The sequence below is a fragment of the Rhinatrema bivittatum genome, chromosome 3, assembly GCF_901001135.1.
Source record: "Rhinatrema bivittatum chromosome 3, aRhiBiv1.1, whole genome shotgun sequence".
NCBI lineage: Eukaryota > Metazoa > Chordata > Amphibia > Gymnophiona > Rhinatrematidae > Rhinatrema > Rhinatrema bivittatum.
Genome location: NC_042617.1, coordinates 257,052,130 through 257,071,379, shown reverse-complemented (window position 1 = coordinate 257,071,379; position 19,250 = coordinate 257,052,130). Strand labels below are relative to the sequence as shown.

Genomic DNA, 19,250 nt, shown 5'->3' with positions numbered 1-19,250 from the left:
GGAAGGACCACCGTTAAAGGCGGAGTCGCGGCTCCCAATCCCTTTTCGGGTGAGGGTTGCCTCAGTGACCTGGTCGCCGAAAAGGTTGGTGCCTTTTCTGGACGGGGTTTCTTAGACGGTGGCAAGGTGGATGATTTCGCTCCCTCGATGGTCCGAGGCTTCTGATGTCGATGGCGCTCTCTACGATCCCCTTGGTCTTGAGGGCGAGTAGAGGGAGCTATAGGCCGAGAAGTCATATATGCTGGATGGTCACGGGCCAGTGGTCGATACTGGCGCGAAGTTGACGGTGCCGGTTCTGATGACGTCGATGCAATAGACGGCGTCGGGGTTTGAGCACGGAAGAGAAGTTTCATCTTCTCCATTCTGGCCTTGCGACCTTTGGGTGTCATTAGGGCACATTTGGTACAGGTCAGGACATTGTGCTCACATCCGAGACACATTACACAGACTTGAGAGTCTGTGATGAACATGGTGCGATTGCAGTCCGGGCACCGATGGAACCCCGACGCCATGGCCTTTGAAAAATTTAGCAGTGGTACAGTCAACGGCCAGTAGGTCGCGAGGGCCAAACTAGACGGGAATTGACCAAAAATGGGTAAAAACCTACCGGAGTACTGCAGAGTCAAAAATTCGAAAGAGGGACCCCTGTTTGTATGACATTTTTTAGTAATTCCATGAGGAAAGTTCCTGTCAGGAATCTCTGTGGAGCTCCTTAACCGCATGGCTACTGCAGTGTGGAAAAAAGAAGCCTGAAGGGGATCCCCTGCTGGCTGCAGGGTTAGTGCCATGCTGGGCATGCCCAGTAGGGGCCAGTCAAAGTTCTAGAAACTTTGACAAAAGTGTTCCGTGATTGGGCTCCATCTTGTGATGGCACCCATATGTGAGGACTACTATCCTGCGAGAAATAATCTAATGTGCTTCATTTGCGTATTGTATCGCGTGCCCAGGAGAGGTGGATGTACGCAAATCTTTTGTACACGCATATTGCATCAGCCTGTTAATAGAACAGTTGCCCCTCTCTGTCTCATACTATAAGAAAGAAATGTAGTTACACATTAGTTTGTCTTATTTCTTCATTCCTGCTGGTCACATGACCTTTTCTCCCTTGCCCCCTTCCTGGGTTTGGGCTCTACAGACAAGGAAGTGATTAGAGAGAAAACAAAAGCAAAAAAAAAAAAAAGATGGAAGAAGAATTTTGGGATAAATGTATATCCAACATAGCAGTATGTACCTATCAATAGCTTTACTGAATTACAGTATCTCTTACTTTAGTTAAACTAGATTAAAGCAATAGTGCTAGTAAAATAATTTCTATATATTTCAATTTGTGGTTAGAAATTATTATTTAAAAAAATATGACTAATTTTCTCTTTAAATGTTGATTTTCTTATTCATTCCCGAGGATACATTAACATTTAAAGGGCAGAGAAGGTCTCTTAGCTTAGCTTTCCCCCACTATTATTAAATCCCAGTAATTCAGGGCACTGCCATTCCTGATCCTTATCAGAACCCCATGAAGGCATCACACTCATTTGAAAAGCAAAGGATTGTGGAGAAATGAGACCATCAAAAACAGGGGAGTGGGTGTAGCTATGATAATAAATAAATAAAAAAAGGTAAAAAGCATTCGTTAAAAAGTGTAAGATATATCAGGATAAAATGAAATAAAAACAGAAATAAGATCAAAAGAAGAAGCAAACACCACAGGGGGTGGCTAACTCCAGCCCTCAAGAGCCACAAATAGATCTAGTTTTCATAATTTCCACAATGAATATGACAGAGAGATCTCTCGTGTACAATAGAGGCAGTGCATGCAACTCTCTCATATGCATTATTCATTATGGATTTCCCGAAAACCTGGTCTGTTCTATGGCTCTTAAGAACTAGATTGGGCCATCATTGCAGCTGAACTAAGGAACAGGCATATTGAGGTTTTGAAGACTCCAGCCAGCAACGCTTTAAGCAAAGTTTCTCACCAACTGAAATTAGCACCTGTGAAGTGACTAGCTATGTTGAATGGGGGAAATGGATATCTGCTTACCACAAGGGGGTCTGCCAAGCCTGGCCACAGTGTGGATGATCCCATCTTCAATTTTCAGAATTTGTCCATCGGCGGTGCCCGTATACAGAACATCTGAACAAGAATAGTGCAATAAGAGTTTTAAAAACTAGCTAGAGTTGAATGCCCTTTATATAGCTGCATGTCTTCACATAAAACTGATGGAATTAATAGCTGCAGAGAGGAATTTGAATCGCATACAGTTTGATCAGGTTCTGTCCTCTCTGTGTGGCATTGATATCCTTTGTACCTATTTTAAGACTAAAATGTAACAGTCATCTGATGGGATGGACAAGGGTCAGATAAGCCACAAAGATGATATGCTTTAAATAATGAGAAAGGAACCCTTGCAGTCAAAAGCAGACTTCTCTTCAGGCCGCAGGTGTACCTGTGCCATCTAGTCGTACTGTCTAGGAGAGCTGTTACATAATGAGGGTAAAAAAGGGGAGAAAAAAAAGCACAATGTTCCTAGCAAATTACAAAGTCTCTTTTGTTCAATTTTTAAAAAGTGAAGAAAATATTTTCTTCAATACCATTTATGCACCCAGGATCACAAAAAATGCACACAGTGCGTCAGTCTAAAACTTGAGCAGAGGCTGAGTAGGAGGCCAAATAGCAGTGAACTGGATGATAAGGAGTGTATAATTAAATATTTAAAGCAGTAGACTGAATTATCAGCCCTCATCATCCCTTTTCTGACATATAAAAGTTGCTTGTGTGATGTCCAGTCCACTTTCTATCAGTGGCGTAGCCAGAATTGATTTTTTGGGTGGGCACAAGGTTAACATGGCTGGGCTGTAGGTATGCAGGTCTGAGACCTACTAGTTTTCTTATTGATAAATAATGCCATATACTGCACCCTAGAATGGCTTAAGTAATTTGCAACAGCCATTGTGTCATGTATGAAACTTTAAAATAATTTACTTCAATTATTTCAAGTATAGAAAACAATCAGATCCAATCATGTAATAAAACAAAAATTAATGTATTCTTTCATGAACCGTCTTTGCAGAAACCCAGAAATCTTCATAAATACAATAAGATATAATTAATCATCAGAACAGGTGCAGCGCAGAGCTAGGGCAATTCACATTACAGCTAACATGAAAAAAAAATTCAAATTCTGGTGTCATCTCAGCAAAAAGTAACCCTCCACTGCTATTTTGTGAAGTAACACAAACTCTTGCAAAGAAAAAGAGGCATCTAGAACCTTGCCGTACAATCACAGCACGGACTCTCAGGATTCAAACAGCAACCTTATGAAAAAGCAGCAATGCAAATACTACACCAGGCCCTACTGGAATAACAGAACAAGCTGGACTACTACTACAGAGAAATTATATGCTAGAAATACTGCATTTCTGTCAAACATAGGCAAAACTGAGACTGACCCTTACCTAATATAGAAATACGAGACTATAAATTAGAAACAGAAACATGCAGATGAAGCCAAAATACAAAGCCTGAGAAACTAAAATGTCTGAACGGTGGAATACTTAAGAAAGAGCAAAAATTTAAATTGCTAACATCTCAAAATATATATATTTTTTTTTCACCTTTGTTTATTTTATTTATTTATTTTAAAACATTTATATACCGGCATTAGTTGTGGACATCATGTCGGTTTACATCAAACAGGTTAAGCTAGGAAATACATTTTAACAGGGAAGTCAAACTGGGAGAGGGGGTAACAAAGATAGCTGAGAATAAATAGAATAACAAAAAACGCAGTTCCTCAAGGTGAGGAAAGGTAGTATAATAAAACATAGTTCCTCAATGTGAGGAAAGAAGTAGAAGTAGTGTGGTCTACTTTGGCATGGAGTGATAGCTTTTTATTCTGGGTAAGCTTGTTGAAACAACCATGTTTTTAGCTTCTTTTTAAAGTTGTTCATACATGGTTCAAGGCATATGTCGGGCGGTAATGTGTTCCAATGGGTAGGACCTGCAATCGAAAGGGCACGCTCACGTGTGGAGGAGAGATGGGCTATTTTCAAGGAGGGCACAGATAGGGTGCCTGAATTTGCTGTTCTGGAGGGTCGACTGAACTTGGGAGTTGCAAATGGGAGGTCTAACCAGTTGGAGTTGTGAGTGTGAATCGATTTGTGAATTATGGTGAGGGTTTTGTAAATAATGCGTGATGCTATGGGGAGCCAGTGTAAGTCTCTGAGGATGGGGGCGATGTGATCGTATTTGCGGGAGTTTGCGATGAGTCTCGCTGCAGCATGTTGTAACATTTGCAGAGGTTTGATAGTAGAGTAAGGGAGCCCTATGAGTAAAGCATTACAGTAGTCTAGTTTGGATGTGATGGTGGCCTGGATAACTGTACGGAAATCTTGGGTGTGTAAGAGAGGTCTAAGTTTTTTGAGCACATTAAGTTTGAAGAAGCAGGATTTGAGTATGGAGCTTACGTAATTCTTCATACTTAATTGATGGTCGAGTATAACTCCAAGGTCTCTCACAAAGGGTTGTGTTGAGGGAAGGTTGAGTTTGGTAGTATTGGGTGTAAGGGGGGAGGGGGATGCATGGGGGGAGATAAGTAGAAGCTCTGTTTTATTCGTGTTGAGGGCAAGATGGAGGTTAGAAAGAAGGGAGTTGATGGCTGAGAGGCATTTCTCCCAGTGTTCCAGGGCGTCAGAGATAGAGTTATGTATAGGGATGATGATCTGGATGTCATCGGCGTAAAGGTAGAACTTAAGTTTGAGTGATATTTTTTTAATCTGTTGGTCCTTGTCTCTTTTTCCCATTTTTCCCTTGTCGCTCATTTCCTAATTCCTTTTCAGTGTCTTTCCTCTACTACTGTCTTCTTCCCTTCCACACACACACGCTCTCACTCTCATATGCTCTCCCCCCACCCCAAGCTCACATTCTCTGCAGACATACATACAAGCTCTCACTTTCTTACCCCTCCCCAGGCTTATATTCTTATGCACACACAGACGCACATCCAAGCACCCATTCTCTCACACACACACACACACTCAAGCTTCCATTCTCGCCCACCTATTCAAGCTTCCATTCTCACTCCCATACACACCCAGGTTCCGATTTTCACACACACACACCAAGGCTCCCATTCTCATACACATTCAAGCCTGTGCACAGTTTCCGCTTCCTCCCCCCAGAGCAGGAAGATCAGTTGGCCTCTCCTGCTGCCACCGGCCTCCTGCTATCTTCGGGCCGTTCAGCCGGCCAATCTTCCTGCTGAGGGGGGGGGGGGGGGGGGCGGAGCAGAAGCTGTGCGCGGCGCTTCCACTCTCCTCCCCTCCCCCCCAAACAGGAAGATCGGTCGGCCGTACGGCCCGAAGATAGCATGAGGCCGGTGGCAGCAGGAGAGGCCAGCTGATCTTCCTGCTTTGGGGGGAGGAAGTGGAAGCTGTGTGCGGTGTTTCTGCTCCCCCCTCCCCAAACAGGAAGAGTGGTCGGCCATATGGCTGCAGTCCCGCTTCCCCATGTGTGCCGTGATGGAGCGCCAGGCCTGGGTCGTCCTCTTCACTGTCGCAGGGATGGGATCCCGCAACAGCCTTGCAGTTCCGGTGCCAGTTGGGTGGGCAGCTGTCCACCCGTGGCTAAGCCACTGCTTTCTATAGAAAAAGTGGTCAAACCGCACTGACCTATTAGCATGATCTAAAGGCATGAAGCCAAACACCCTACACAAACTTCCATCTCCACAGTCTCATTTGTATATTCTTTCCAACAATTTTCACTTTGGCTCCACAGGAAACAGAAACCCCCCAGCATTCTCACTTAAACTGCTTATTACAGCCAGAAAATATCTACAGATACCTTGCCAATATGTGGTAATAGCAACATTCTTTATGCTCCTTTTTTCATGCACAACTGTCCACTTCATGAAGGGATAGCATCGACAGGACGTTAACCACATACCATGCAATCATCATCTTTTATACTTCTGTCATGGCCTCACAACCACCTTATTATAAACATTTGTTGGTCAAACACTCTAAAGATAGTGGTGATCCACAATTAAAACAAGAACGAAATATAAAATACAAAAAATGAAATTCACATCAAATGAATCATATTACTGGATAATACAATCCAGTAGCACAAATCTATTCTTATCTTGTCATTTCCGCAAAGAACTTCATGAATAACCAAGTTTAAAACTCTTTACTAAAGTTCTTGGTAGAGCATTTCATAGTATTGGATAGGCAATGGAAAACACACAGTTACGCATGTCACCAGATGGGCTTCTTGTATGGACGGGATAGATAATAGATCTTGGCTCAAAGATCTCAAACTACTTTGGGGAATGTAAACATTAAGACCCATACCTAATTCTCCTAACTCCATTCTATGCAAAAATTTAATCATAAGTATTTTATAATGGATTCTTGCTTTAATCGGAAGCCAAGGTAAATTATAAAGTATGGGTGTAATGTGATCGTACTTCTCAATCCCAGCCAAGATTCTTGTGGTGTAATTTTGTAATACTTGCAATAATCAATTCCTGAGAAACATAACATTTGCAACACTTGTCTGAAGTCATCTGGTTCTAAGAAAGGCTTCAGACGTCTCAACACCCGTAAATAATATTCTGACAATCAGTTTGACATGTATTTTCATACTTAACTTGCCGTCAAGCATCACTCCCAAATCACGGGCAGTATGAATAGGAATTTCTTTTCCATGAAGTCTAAAAACAGGCTAATAAGTTTGAAGGAACTTGCGTGTCAAAATTTTTCTTTTATTCACATTTAATAGCAATCTATTAGAAAATATCCAGTTCATTATAACCTGCAAAAAATGTTTCCAGTTCTTGCAATGTAGATGATTATGTTTTTTGCAGGAAAAAAAAGAACTGTATGTTATCTGCAAAGATTTTTAAAAACTTTAGCCCCAAACTTTAAGGCAATTTGCACAGCAGGGCCAAATAAACATAATGTGGTTGAAAATAAAGATCCCTGCGGTTCTCCCCTTTAAGTTAACCCAATCAGAACATTCATTATTGGAATATATTTTAAATTTGTGTTACTTTAAAAAAAAAAAAGAACTTAACCAAACACTGTGTTACAAACACCTAATTCAGTTAAACACATCAGCAGTATCTGATGATCAAGTGTATCAAAGGCTGCAGACACGTCGAGCAGCACTAACTATATGTTTGTCCACAGTCAAAACCTCTAAAGATGGTATCTGAAACAGAGAGAAGGAGGGTCTCTGTATTGTAATGTTTCCTAACACCGTATTGATTTTGATTTAGGAAAGCATCCTCTAAATAATCAGTTATTTATGAACAAATCGGAGTGGCCTCGGAGGGAACTTTCCTACTGCCTCCCCCCACTTTCTCCTCCCTTCCCCTATCTAACCCACCCCCCAGCCCTACCTAAATCTCCCCCCTACCTTTATTTGAGAATTTACGCCTGCCTCTGGGCAGGCATAACTTGCGCGCGGTCAGTTGCCGGCGCACGGTCCCTCAGCACGGCGGCTGTTATGGAGGTCTCGGCCCCACCCCTGGAACGCCCCTCTCTTGAAGCCCCGGGACATACATGCGTCCCGGGGCTTGTGCGCGCCGCCGAGCCTATGCAAGATAGGCTCAGCGCGTGCAGGGGCAGGCTGGGGCAGCTTTTCGGGGGTTATGCGCGTATGTCACGCTTGTAACCCTTTGAAAATCTGCCCCAATGTATGGGAAGAGCTAAGAAAACGGAAAGTGGACAAAGCCATGGGGCCTGATGAGGTTCACCCCAGAATACTGAGGGAACTCAAGAGATGTGCTGGCGGGTCCAGTGTGACCTGTTCAATAGATCTTTGGAAAAGGGTGTAGTGCCTAGTGACTGGAGAAGAGCGGTGGTGGTCCCCCTTCACAACAGTGAGAGCAGAGAAGAGGCTGGAAACTACAGGCCAGTTAGCATCACCTCGTTGGTGGGAAAATTAATGGAGACTCTGCTGAAGGAAAGATAGTGAACTATCTATATTCCGGTGGATTGCTCGATCAGAAGCAGTATGGATTCACCAGGGGAAGGTCCTCACAGACTAAGCTAATTGATTTCTTCAATTGGGTGACTAGAGAACTGGATCAGGGAAGAGCACTTGATGTAATTTACTTGGATTTTAGTAAAGCTTTTGATACAGTCTCACACAGAAGACTCAACAAAATGAGAATCTTGGTAGTCTACTCCAAGGTGTTGGCGTGGATTACAAACTGGTTGACGGATAGAAGACAATGGGTGATGGTAAATGGAACCTATTCTGAAGAGAGAATGGTGTTAAGTGGAGTGCCACATGGATCAGTGTTTGGACCGGTTCTGTTCAACATCTTCGTGAGCAACATTGAGGAAGGGAAGAAGGCAAAGTTTGTCTATTTGCAGATGATACTAAGATCTGCAACAGAGTGGACACGCCGGAAGGAGTACAGAGAATGATATGGGATTTAAGGAAGCTGGAAGACTGGTCAAAGATATGGCAGCTGGGATTCAATGCCAAGAAATGCAGAGTCATGCATCTAGTAAGAAAAGGGAAGTGATAATCCCCTTGTACAGGTCCTTGGTGAGGCCTCACCTGGAGTACTGTGTTCAGTTCTGGAGACCATATTTCATAGGAGACAGAGACAGGATGGAGGCGATCCAGAGAAGGGCGACCAAAATGGTGGATGTTCTCCATCGAATGACTTATGAGGAGAGGTTGAAGAACCTGAATATGTATATCATGGAGGAGAGGAGGAGCAGGGGTGATATGATACAGACCTTCAGATACTTAAAAGGTTTTAATGATCCATGGTTGTCAACAAACCTTTTCCATTGGAAACAATTTAGTAGAACTAGGGGTCATGATTTGAAACTCCAGGGAGGAAGATTTAGAACCAATGTCAGGAAATATTTCTTCACTGAGAGGGTAGTGGATGCCTGGAATGCCATCTGGAGGAAGTGGTGAAGACTAAAACTGTGAAGGATTTAAAAAGGGGCATGGGATAAACACTGTGGATCCCTAAAGGCTTGAGGATGGGAATAAATAAAAAAGCTTAACCAAATGAAGCAGCAGTTACTACCCGTAACAGAAAAATGGGGGTAAGCTGCATGGAGCAGCAGTAACTACCTTGGGAAGCTTGCTGGGCAGACTAGATAGACCATTTTGGTCTTTTTCTGCCGTCATTACTATGTTACTATATTTTGGCTCTTCTGCTGCTTTTTTTGATAGTCTATATATGGTGCTTCCTATGAAGCTTTCTCTGACACCCCTCCCGTGCCTCCCTCAAAACCCTTCTCTGGCACCCTGCCCTTGGAACTATTATCTGGCATCCCTACACCACAGCTACTTCCTGCTGGCAGGGAATGAGCTGTGTTTGTACTCTGCCACCTTGCACCTCCAAGTGGTCATTTCTATCCGCTGGGGGATGGGGAAGAGTTGTGGTTACTAGTGATCCTGCTCCATTGCCGCTTCTCATCTGTGGCAGCGTAACTATCTGCCACTTTCATTCCAGAGTGCTGAAAACTGAGAAATGAAATTGCGGACCTGCTATAGGAAATCTGTAAACTATCAATATCATCATCTAAGGTACTTGAAGACTGGAGGGTTGCCAACGTAACGCCCGTTTTACCAACGTAACGCCCGTTTTAAAGAGAGATCAAGGGGTGATCCAGGAAATTACAGACTAGTGAGTGACATCTGAACCAAACAAAAGGGTAGAAACTATCATAAAGAACAAAATTGCTGAACATATAGATAAGCATAGTTTAATGGGACAAAGCCAACATGAATTTAGCCAAGGGAAGTCTTGCCTCACAAATCTACATTTTTTTGAGGGTGAAAAACATTTCAATAAAGGTAATCCAGTTGATACAGTGCATGTGGATTTCCAGAAAGCATCTGACAGAGTCTCTCATGAGAGACTTCTTAGGAAATTAAAAAGTCGTGGGATACAGGGCAGTGTCCTATTGTGGAATGCCAACTGGTCAAAGGATAGAACGCAAAGCAAAGAGTACGGCTAAATGGTAAATTTTCCCCAATAGAAAAAGATGAATAGTGGAGTGCTCCAGGGATCTGTTCTGGGACTACTGCTTTTTAATATATTTATAAATGACCTGGAAATCGGACAAGTGAGATGATCAGATTTGCAGAAGACACAAAATTATTCAAAGTTGTTAAATCACAAAAGGATTGTGAGAAATTGCAAAACTGGGAGACTGGGCATGCAAATGGCAAATGAAATTTAATGTGGACCAGTGCAAAGTGATACATTTAGGAAAGAGTAACCCAAATTATAACTACAAAATGCAAGGTTCCACATTAGGAGTCAGCATGCAGGAAAAGGATCCAAGAGTCATCATTGAAAATATGTTTAAATCTTCGGCTCACTGTGCAGTAGCCAAGAAAGCAAATAGAATGCTAGGGATTTTTAGGAAAGGAATGGAGAATAAAACAGAGATATCATAATGCCTCTGTATTGCTCTATTGTGCGACCTCATCTTGAGTATTGTGTGCAGCTCTGGTCATCACATCTCAAGAAAGATATAGCAGAGTTAGAAAAGGGCGACCAAAATGATTAAGGGGATGAAACAAATTCCCTTATGAAGAAAGGCTAAAGAGCTTAGACTCTTCAGCTTGGAGAAGAGACATCTGAGGGAGATATGAGAGATCTATAAAATAATGAGCGGAATGGAACAAGTAAACATTAATCAGTTGTTTACTCTTTTGAAAAGTACACAGACCAGGGAAGATATATTACCTAGTAACTTCATTGTATTTAAAACTAATAAGAGAAAATATTTTTTACTCAACACATAATTAAGCTCTGGAATTGGTGCACTGGATGTGGTGAAAGCTATTAATTTAGCTGTATTTAAAAAAAAAAAAAAAAAAAAAAAAAAAAGAGTTTGGACAAGTTCCTGGACAAAAAGTCCATTAACCATTATTAAGGTAGAGTTGCAGAAATCTACTGCTTATGCTTGGGATATCAATCTCCAGAATGTAACTAAGCGCCGCATCCTGATTGAACTTGGGAATATTCTGTGTTACAGTTAATAATATGCAATTTTATGCAAAATTAAATTTCAATTTACCTTACATTTAATTTAAGTTCAACATGCCATTGGCCTAATTTTAATTAAATTATGAAAATATTTAAGGATTTATTGTTATTGTTCAATGTTCTTTGTATTATGAATGTATTATATGTTATTGTTCAATGTTCTTTGTAAAAAAACCCCGATCTGACTTCCCAGACCAGGGCTATCTTTTCGTTCCATGTAAACCGGACTGATTTGTATTGTATACAGGAATTCCAGTATATAAAAATTAAAAATAAAAAAATATATACCCATTTGGGATCCTGCCAGGTACTTGTGACCTGTCTTGGTCACTGTTGGAAAACAGGTTACTGGGCTAGATGGACCTTTGGTCTGACCCAGTATGGCAAATCTCTATGCTTCCAGCTCAGCCAATTCTCACAGATAGCAAAAATCTACTCACCTGAGGCAAGTAGGCATATGTATTTTTAATCCCTGGTAATGGAATTAGATATAATTAAAAAAGATTGGGTGGCAAGGCCAGAAAAAGAACACTACATTTTTCCTCTCATACAACAGGATGGGAGCTACAAAGGCAAAAGGAACCAGCTGGACTTAGATTTACTCTAGCTCATAGAAGGACTAAATCTATTTGGGGTAGATACTTTGGGGAGGCAAATGAAAGCTATGTGGGTTACGACCCAACAATAGTGGCAAAATTGCACAGGCTAACCTTCATGGAATGACCATAGTTAAAACAAGACTTTATTACACAGTTAAAACTTAGTATATGATTATGTTGTGCACTTGGCGATATTGGCTGCTTTGCATCAAGTACAATACCAGTATAGTTCTGCATATAATAATTTGCATCACCTATCCACTGATTTCTTTCAAGTATCTCCTTAAACAGGAAAATGATATTCAGTTTTTGCCTAATAGAGGCCTAATCCTCCAGGGGTGAACTGAATCCCCTCTACTTTAATTTACAGTGATACTCAGTACATAAAGTTGGTTCGGGGGGGGGGGGGGGGGGGGGGGGGGTGGGGGGGGGGGGGGCGGATTCACCCAGAAGTTTCCTCCTGCTCCTTTGGGATTCCAGCTCAAATCTGAACTGCTGGTATCAAGCACCATAAGCCTTCATTCACAACTATCCAGGGATTTTTCTCTATTTTATATTCCCTCCCAACTTACTTTAGTCCAGTCACTGCAACAGTCTTGGGCTGGGCTCCTTCTGGAATCTTGCATTCAGGGGCCTAAATTCAGTCACTAAGTGTCACCATTGCACAAGAATATGACTCCTCCCCCTTTCCCCAAGGGCTATGAATGCTCCCGTACCCAGTTGCACCAGGGAGCAGAAGACCTGACCCAGGAATCAGACCCAGGTCCCTCCCCATGGCAGTGCACAGCACTACTACTGAGCCACCAGGCCAGCCCAAGATCTTAATGTGAACAATAAAAAAAAAATCCACATTTATTTTAATTTATGAAAATATGAAAAATTATGCAAAGCCATCATGCCAACTACAACTTCTTATTCACCTGCAAATAATAAAAAAGAATTCTTTTCTCAATGCTATCAAGATAAATGTAGATACAGATTGATAGAAGCAAATCTGCTTTATGCTTCCTTAGTCTTTGCTCAGACTAGGCATGATGTAGTGTTCAAGAGAGGAAGGCAATAATCCAAAGGAAAATTAGTTTCTTACCTGATCATTTTCGTTCCTGTAGTACCAAGGATCAGTCCAGACTGCTGGGTTGTGCCTCCCCTCCAGCAGATGGAGTCAGAGAAAAGCTGAAAGGCACCCCCTAGATATACCGGTGTGCCTCCTGCGATCCCTCAGTATAATTGATGATATCAAAGCAGAAGGAAATAATTAAATACCTCCGCTGAATAAGCAACCAATTCAACCCAACCACTGACCAGATCAAGTAGAAACAGTGCCCCGAAGGACATAACACACACAAATCCCTGTGTGTCTAAACAGAACGGATGCCTCGAACCAGAGACGAAACTTAGAACAACTTACCGTATAAGATGCATTCATACTTATTATCCAACATGGCAATGTAAAACACTGTGAATAAAGTAAGCAGACACAGAACAAGGTACGAGCGGACTCTCCTGAAAAAGACTTGGGCGGGCGTCTGGACTGATCCTTGGTACTACAGGAACGAAAATCATCAGGTAAGAAACTAATTTTCCTTTCCCTGTACGTACCAGGATCAGTCCAGACTGCTGGGATGTACCCGAGCCGCCTTAAATGGGGTGGGACCCCGAGAGTCCCGCTCGAATGACCATGCTTCCAAAGGACTCTCTGGCGGACCACGAACATCCTAGCAAGCAAACGTATGCAAGGACTTCCATGTGGCCTCCCTGCAAAACTCCTGTTTAGACACGAACTGGCTATCAGACCAGGAAGTCGCCTTAGATCTCAGAGAGTGAGCTTTAAGCCCATCAGGGACAGAGTTACCGCAACCAATGTAAGTGGACGTGATTGCGGCCTTCGACCAGCGTGCAATAGTTGTCCTGGAGACCGGAAGACCCTTCTTGGGCCCATGCCACAATAGAAACCAGTGATCAGACGATCGAAACTCATTAGTTACCTCCAAATATCGCAGGAGAACACGGACATCCAACCGCCTCAAGTCCCGACCTTGCGAGGACTGTAACTCCTCCTCGGAAAAGGAGGGCAAATCCACTGTCTGATTAACGTGAAAAGGCTGACACCACCTTAGGCAAGAACACTCCAGACTGAGAAATACGCACGAACGGTTCCCTGCATGAAAGAGCCTGAAACCCCAATACATGACGCGCCGACGAAATGGCCACTAGAAACACCATCTTGAGCGTCAATCCTGCAATGTAGCCCTCTTAACCTTCTCAAAAGGGGCCGAACAGAGACACCAGAGCACCAAGTTCAAGTTCCAGGAAGGGCAAGGGCTTCTCACCGGTGGACGAAAATTCCGAACTCCACGCAAAAAAACCAAGCCACATCCTTTAACCTTGTCCTTCAGGCAGCCTAGAGCCGCCACTTGAACACGAGAACTATAGGCCAATCCCTTTTTCAAACCATCTTGAAAAGGAGGTAAGGATATGGCCCACTGAAGCCTGCCGTGGCGCAATATGTAAGTCACGACACCCTGAGTCAAAAACCTTCCCTACCCTCGCATAAATCAAAATGGTGGAGGATCTGCACGTCCGAAGGAGGGTAGATATCACCGCTTCCGAATAACCTGTTTTCCGCGACTGTTGCCTCGCATAAGCCAAGCAGCTAGACAAAAGCGATTCGCTTGATCGAAAAACACCGGACCCTGGTGAGGTAGATTTGGGAGATGACCTAGACGCAACGGCCCGTCTACCGCTAGAGTGACGAGATCTGCGAGCCACGGGTGTAGTGTCCACTCCGGCGCCACGAGAATCACCGGACCGCAATGGGACTCTGCGCCTCAACACCTTTCCCACTAGAGGCCAAGGAGGAAACACATAATCCGTGCTCTCGTCTTCGGCTGAAGAAACGCGCCGCCTTGGCATTTAAACGAGTCGCCATCAAATCCAAGTGCGGAGTTCCCCATCGCTGAGTTATGAGATACAGTGCCTCGGCCGACATCTCCCACTCTCCCAGGTCTAGTTGCTGTCGACAGATAATCCGCCTGAAGGTTGTCCACTCCTGCAACGTGGGTGGCCGCGATACGGGATAAATAGCGTCCCGCCCAGGCCATTAACAATGACACTTCGGCCGTCACCGGACAACTCTTCATGCCTCCCTGTCTGTTTATATATGCAACAGTAGTCGCGTTGTCAGACAGAACTCGCACCGCTTGACCGTGAGTCATCAGAAGAAGGTGATGCAAGGCCAGATGGACCGCCCTGGTCTCCAGACGGTTGATGGACCAGGAGGTCTGGTGAGGAGACCACTTCCCCTGCACTGCTCGGGAGCGACACCCAGCTCCTCCAGCCGGACAGACTGGCATCCGTCGTCCCGACTATCCAAGGTGGAGGTTCCAAGTCCACCCCCTTCAAAAGATGGTCCGGGATCAGCCACCTCGCGAGGCTGGACCGGGCCGGCTCCAGCAATGGTAACATGTCGTCCGCCTCGGACTTAAGTGTCCCAACGAGAAAGCAGCGCTGTTTGGAAAAGGCCCATGGTACCATCTCCAGAGTAGACATCATATGACCAATGACCTGTAAATAAACCCAGGCCGTAGGCAGCAGCAGATCCAACAGAGATTGAACTTGCGCCATCAGATCGACCAGCCGCTGATGGGGCAGGGAAACTTTGCCCAGCGCAGTATCGAATCGGGCTCCGAGAAACTCCAAGTGCTGAGTTGGTTTCAACTGGCTCTTCCCGAAGTTGACTATCCAACCTAGCGACTGAAACTGCTCTACCACTAACCGAACCGCTTGCTTGCACTACACTTCCGATTTTGCTCGGATAAGCCAATCGTCGAGATAGGGATGAACCAGTATCCTTTGACGGCGCAGAAAAGCCGCGACGACCACCAGAACCTTGGTGAAACCCTTGGGGGCAGTCGCTAACCCGAATGGAAGGGCTCAAAAACCCAGCCCCATGAACCTCAAGAGCCTCTGGTGGCATTCCTGGATGCCAGTATGGAGATACGCTTCGGTTAGATCCAAAGAAGCCAAAATTCTGCCTTGTGGATGGCCGCAATGACAGACCGCAGCATTTCCATACGAAAACGGGGAACCCGTAAGGCCTTGTTGATCTGTTTTAACTCCAAAATCGGCCTGTAACGCGCCTTCCTTCTTTGGAACCATGAAGGAAATCGAATACAGGCCAATCGAATACAGGCCAGTGCGACGCTCAGCTGGCAGGACTGGAACCACCGCCCCTAGCGCCCGTAATCGGCTCAAGGTTTGTGCCACAGATACCCTCCTCTCCGGAGGGCTGCAGGGGAACACCAGGAAAGGATCCCGGAGCGGACAAGTAAAATCCAACGCGTAACCTTGACTTCCCACGTCGAGGACCCACAGGTCCGAGGTTATCTTGACCCATTCCTCCCAAAATAGGTACAACCAACCCCCGATTCGCGGAAGCGAGGAATGGGTCTGCACGCCTTCATTGAGTAGCCTTGGTAGGGGTGAAAGCCTGCGAGGAACCCGCTCGCTGCTGTCTCTGGGGAAAGGCCCCGCCCCTCCCCAGGCGGAACCGGCGCTGGCTACGAGCTCGACCCCTGGAATTCCCGAAGGAGAACTGGCGCTGGCTACGAGATTGACCCCTGGAATTCCCGAAGGATCGAGACTGCCGGGGCTTGTCTTCAGGTAGCTGATACACCTTGTTGTCCCCCAAAGTTTTGATGAGTTGATCCAGCTCGTCCCCAAACCACAACTTTCCCCGGAAGGGAAAGGAACCCAGACAGGACCTAGAGGAAGGATCTTCCGCCCATCGACAGAGCCACAGCTACCGCCTGGTGGCTACAGCAGAAGACATAGTACGAGCTGAAGTCCGGAGAAGATCATATAAGGCATCCGCCGTGTAGGCCACCGCAGCCTTCCTGCAATTGGACTGCTCCGCCTCATCCGGCAGAAGATCCTGGACTGTAAGCACCTGCTGAATCCAGCGAAGTGTGGCCCGCGGTATGAGGCTACTACAGGCCGCCGCCCGGATACCTAGGGCCGGCACCTCAAAGATACGTTACAATAAGACCTCCAACTTTCGGACTTGGAGACCTTTCAAAGCTATCCCCCCTGTCACGGGGATGGTAGTGTGCTTTATTACGGCCGTGACCACCAAATCCACGAATTTTGAGAAGGTCCAAGGACTCAGGCGGCAATGGGTACAGCTTATCCATAGCCCTGCCCGCAAAGAGGCTTCAGAAATGTCCCATTCCGTATATGCAATCTGCAGCAACTTGGGGTGAAAGGGAAAAGTTCACAGGGGTCCCCTCTTCAAAACATGCTGTATTAAAAAAAAAAAAATTCAATTCGTCCTTCCCAATAAAGGAAGGACCTGGGGATCAGCCCCTTCTACAGCCCTCTGACTGTAGGGATCCGGTACCTCCGGAACTGCTGCAGCCCCCTGCGTGGGAGGACTTCGAGACCCCTTTCCCCCCAGCTCTGGTACGGACCTGGAAATCCTAGGGGGGGAGCCCCCTCTCCGGTGCCTACCTGGGAATCTTCGGGGGAGAGGGTCCAGCTGCCTCCAACCCGCCTCTGCCTCCAAAAGGGCTTGTGCCTTAAAGGCACAAACGTCGAGGAAAATGCCCTTATCAGTTTGTTTGTTTTTTTGGCGGGTTCGGGAGGAAGGGGGGGGGGGGGGGGGGTCGAGGAACCTCAAACCCGGTTGTGCTCTGCAGGCTAAGCGCTGGCGGGGAGGGAGGAGGGGAATCCTCCTCCTCCGACGCTGTACCTACAGATTTCAACGTGTTCAAAATGGCTGCCGCCTCCTCCTCTATGGGAGGCGGAGCTGCGCCGAAGAACAGGGGAAGAACCTGCGGGCCAGTGCTCGGCCCCCGAGAGGGTCCCTCGCCCCCGGGAAGGCATCGGGAAGCAGAGACCCTCCCGGGAGAGTCGCGCCCCCGCCCCCCCACCGGCCGTGCAGGCCGAAGAACGCGGCATGGCGACGCGGGGAGAGAAGTTGCCACAAAAAGCGCGTCAAAAAGGTAAGCACTACACGGCTGCAGAATTGCGTCGGGTGAACCAGCCACCCCCTCCGGAGTCCTGGGACCGATCGATGGCAGGCTGGGGCTGAAATGAAAAGGCTCACTGCCTGCCCCCAGCAGGACTCACGCGGCCGCAGAGCAGAAAGTTTTTTTTGTTTTTTTTAAAGATTAATTAAATCTGAGTACAAGCCCCCTTCAGAGGAATCCTCTGGAAGATGTGCACTGTGGGGGGAGGGTGACCGGCCCACCGGTAAGCTCTCCCCCTGTCTCCTGGGACTATCCTAGCTCCGGGTAACTAGATAGAGGGCAGTGCCCTAACAAGCCTGCCCGCAAGATTGCTATTCGCGCGCGATACAAACAAGACCAGCTTCCCTTAATCCAAAATCTTTTTTTTTTTTTTTTAAACTAGACAGACAAGGAAGGAAGAACAAACTACTTGATCTAGTCAGGGTTAATTCCAACAAACAAAACCTGTAAGTAATGTAGAAAACCGAGAGATCAGGACTGCAGGTTATGACTCTCAATCTGCTAGAGTCAGAGAAAATACTGAGGGATCGCAGGAGGCACACCGGTATATCTAGGGGGTGCCTTTCAGCTTTTCTCTGACTCCATCTGCTGGAGGGGAGGCACAACCCAGCAGTCTGGACTGATCCTGGTACGTACAGGGAACTTGCAATTTATGCCTATTCAGAAACAAGTTTAGCAACCATGAGTGACTAATACTCTCTCTAGGGAGCTTGAAGCACATCCAGATAGTGTGCAGCACTGCTCATTCTTGTAAATTGTTCCACTGAGAAACCAGAGGGCACAGAACTCTCTATTCAACTCTCTCAATTGTGGATTAATACCTGTAGAGGTTAATTATGAAAATTTGTGTTTCAAGGCACCGCTTTGCTGCCCATTTCAAACTTTCATATGTCTCAAAAGCAAAACAAAAAAAAAACCAAAAAACAACACACCTTGTCTTCCAAAGAGCCACCTTAAGCAGGGCCAGTGATTTCATTAGACAAACTAGGCGGTCACCTAGGGTGCCAAACTTTTGGTGGTGGCAAAAATCATGTCAGCACAAGGCATGGAAGGGCACTGTGCCAGATCTAATACTGCTAAGAAAGGGAGCTGTGTGCTGGAGCCATGCCACTGCTAGGAGTGAGTGCTGTGCTGGATCTGCCACCAATAAGTTAAAGTTGGAGAGAGAATATATAACCGAAGGTTCGCCTAGGGTGCCAAATACTTTTGCACGGGCTCTGACCTTAAGACACGCAACTACCTGGCATATTCCACCATAAATGCTGGTCAAAACCCAAAAAGGAAATTTTAAAAAATAATTATGCAACCCTGTACTATCTGACTTTATAATACCCCCTACACCTCAGATATACCATGCACCTGTGGCAACACACAATTTAGCCATTCTGTTGCAACACAATAAAAAACGGTTTTAAAAAAACACAGTAGCATAGTATTGACAGCAGAAAAAGACCAAATGGTCCATCCAGTCTTCCCAGCAAGTTTCTTATGGAAGTAACTGCCGCTCTATGCAAGCTAGCTCATGCACCCTTTTCTTCATGTCCACCTCTAGCCTTTAGGGACCCCACAGTGTTTCT

The 19,250-nt window shown here is 45.4% G+C and overlaps 1 protein-coding gene across 1 annotated transcript in view; it reads right to left on the bottom strand.

Annotated features, from left to right (window-relative positions):
- APMAP (adipocyte plasma membrane associated protein) overlaps positions 1–19,250 on the bottom strand; it is a 134,685-nt gene that overhangs the window by 64,821 nt on the left and 50,614 nt on the right. Inside the window, exon 4 of the mRNA XM_029594506.1 lies at positions 2,042–2,134. Coding sequence (XP_029450366.1) covers positions 2,042–2,134 — 93 coding nt within the window. The remainder of the gene's footprint in view (positions 1–2,041; positions 2,135–19,250) is intronic.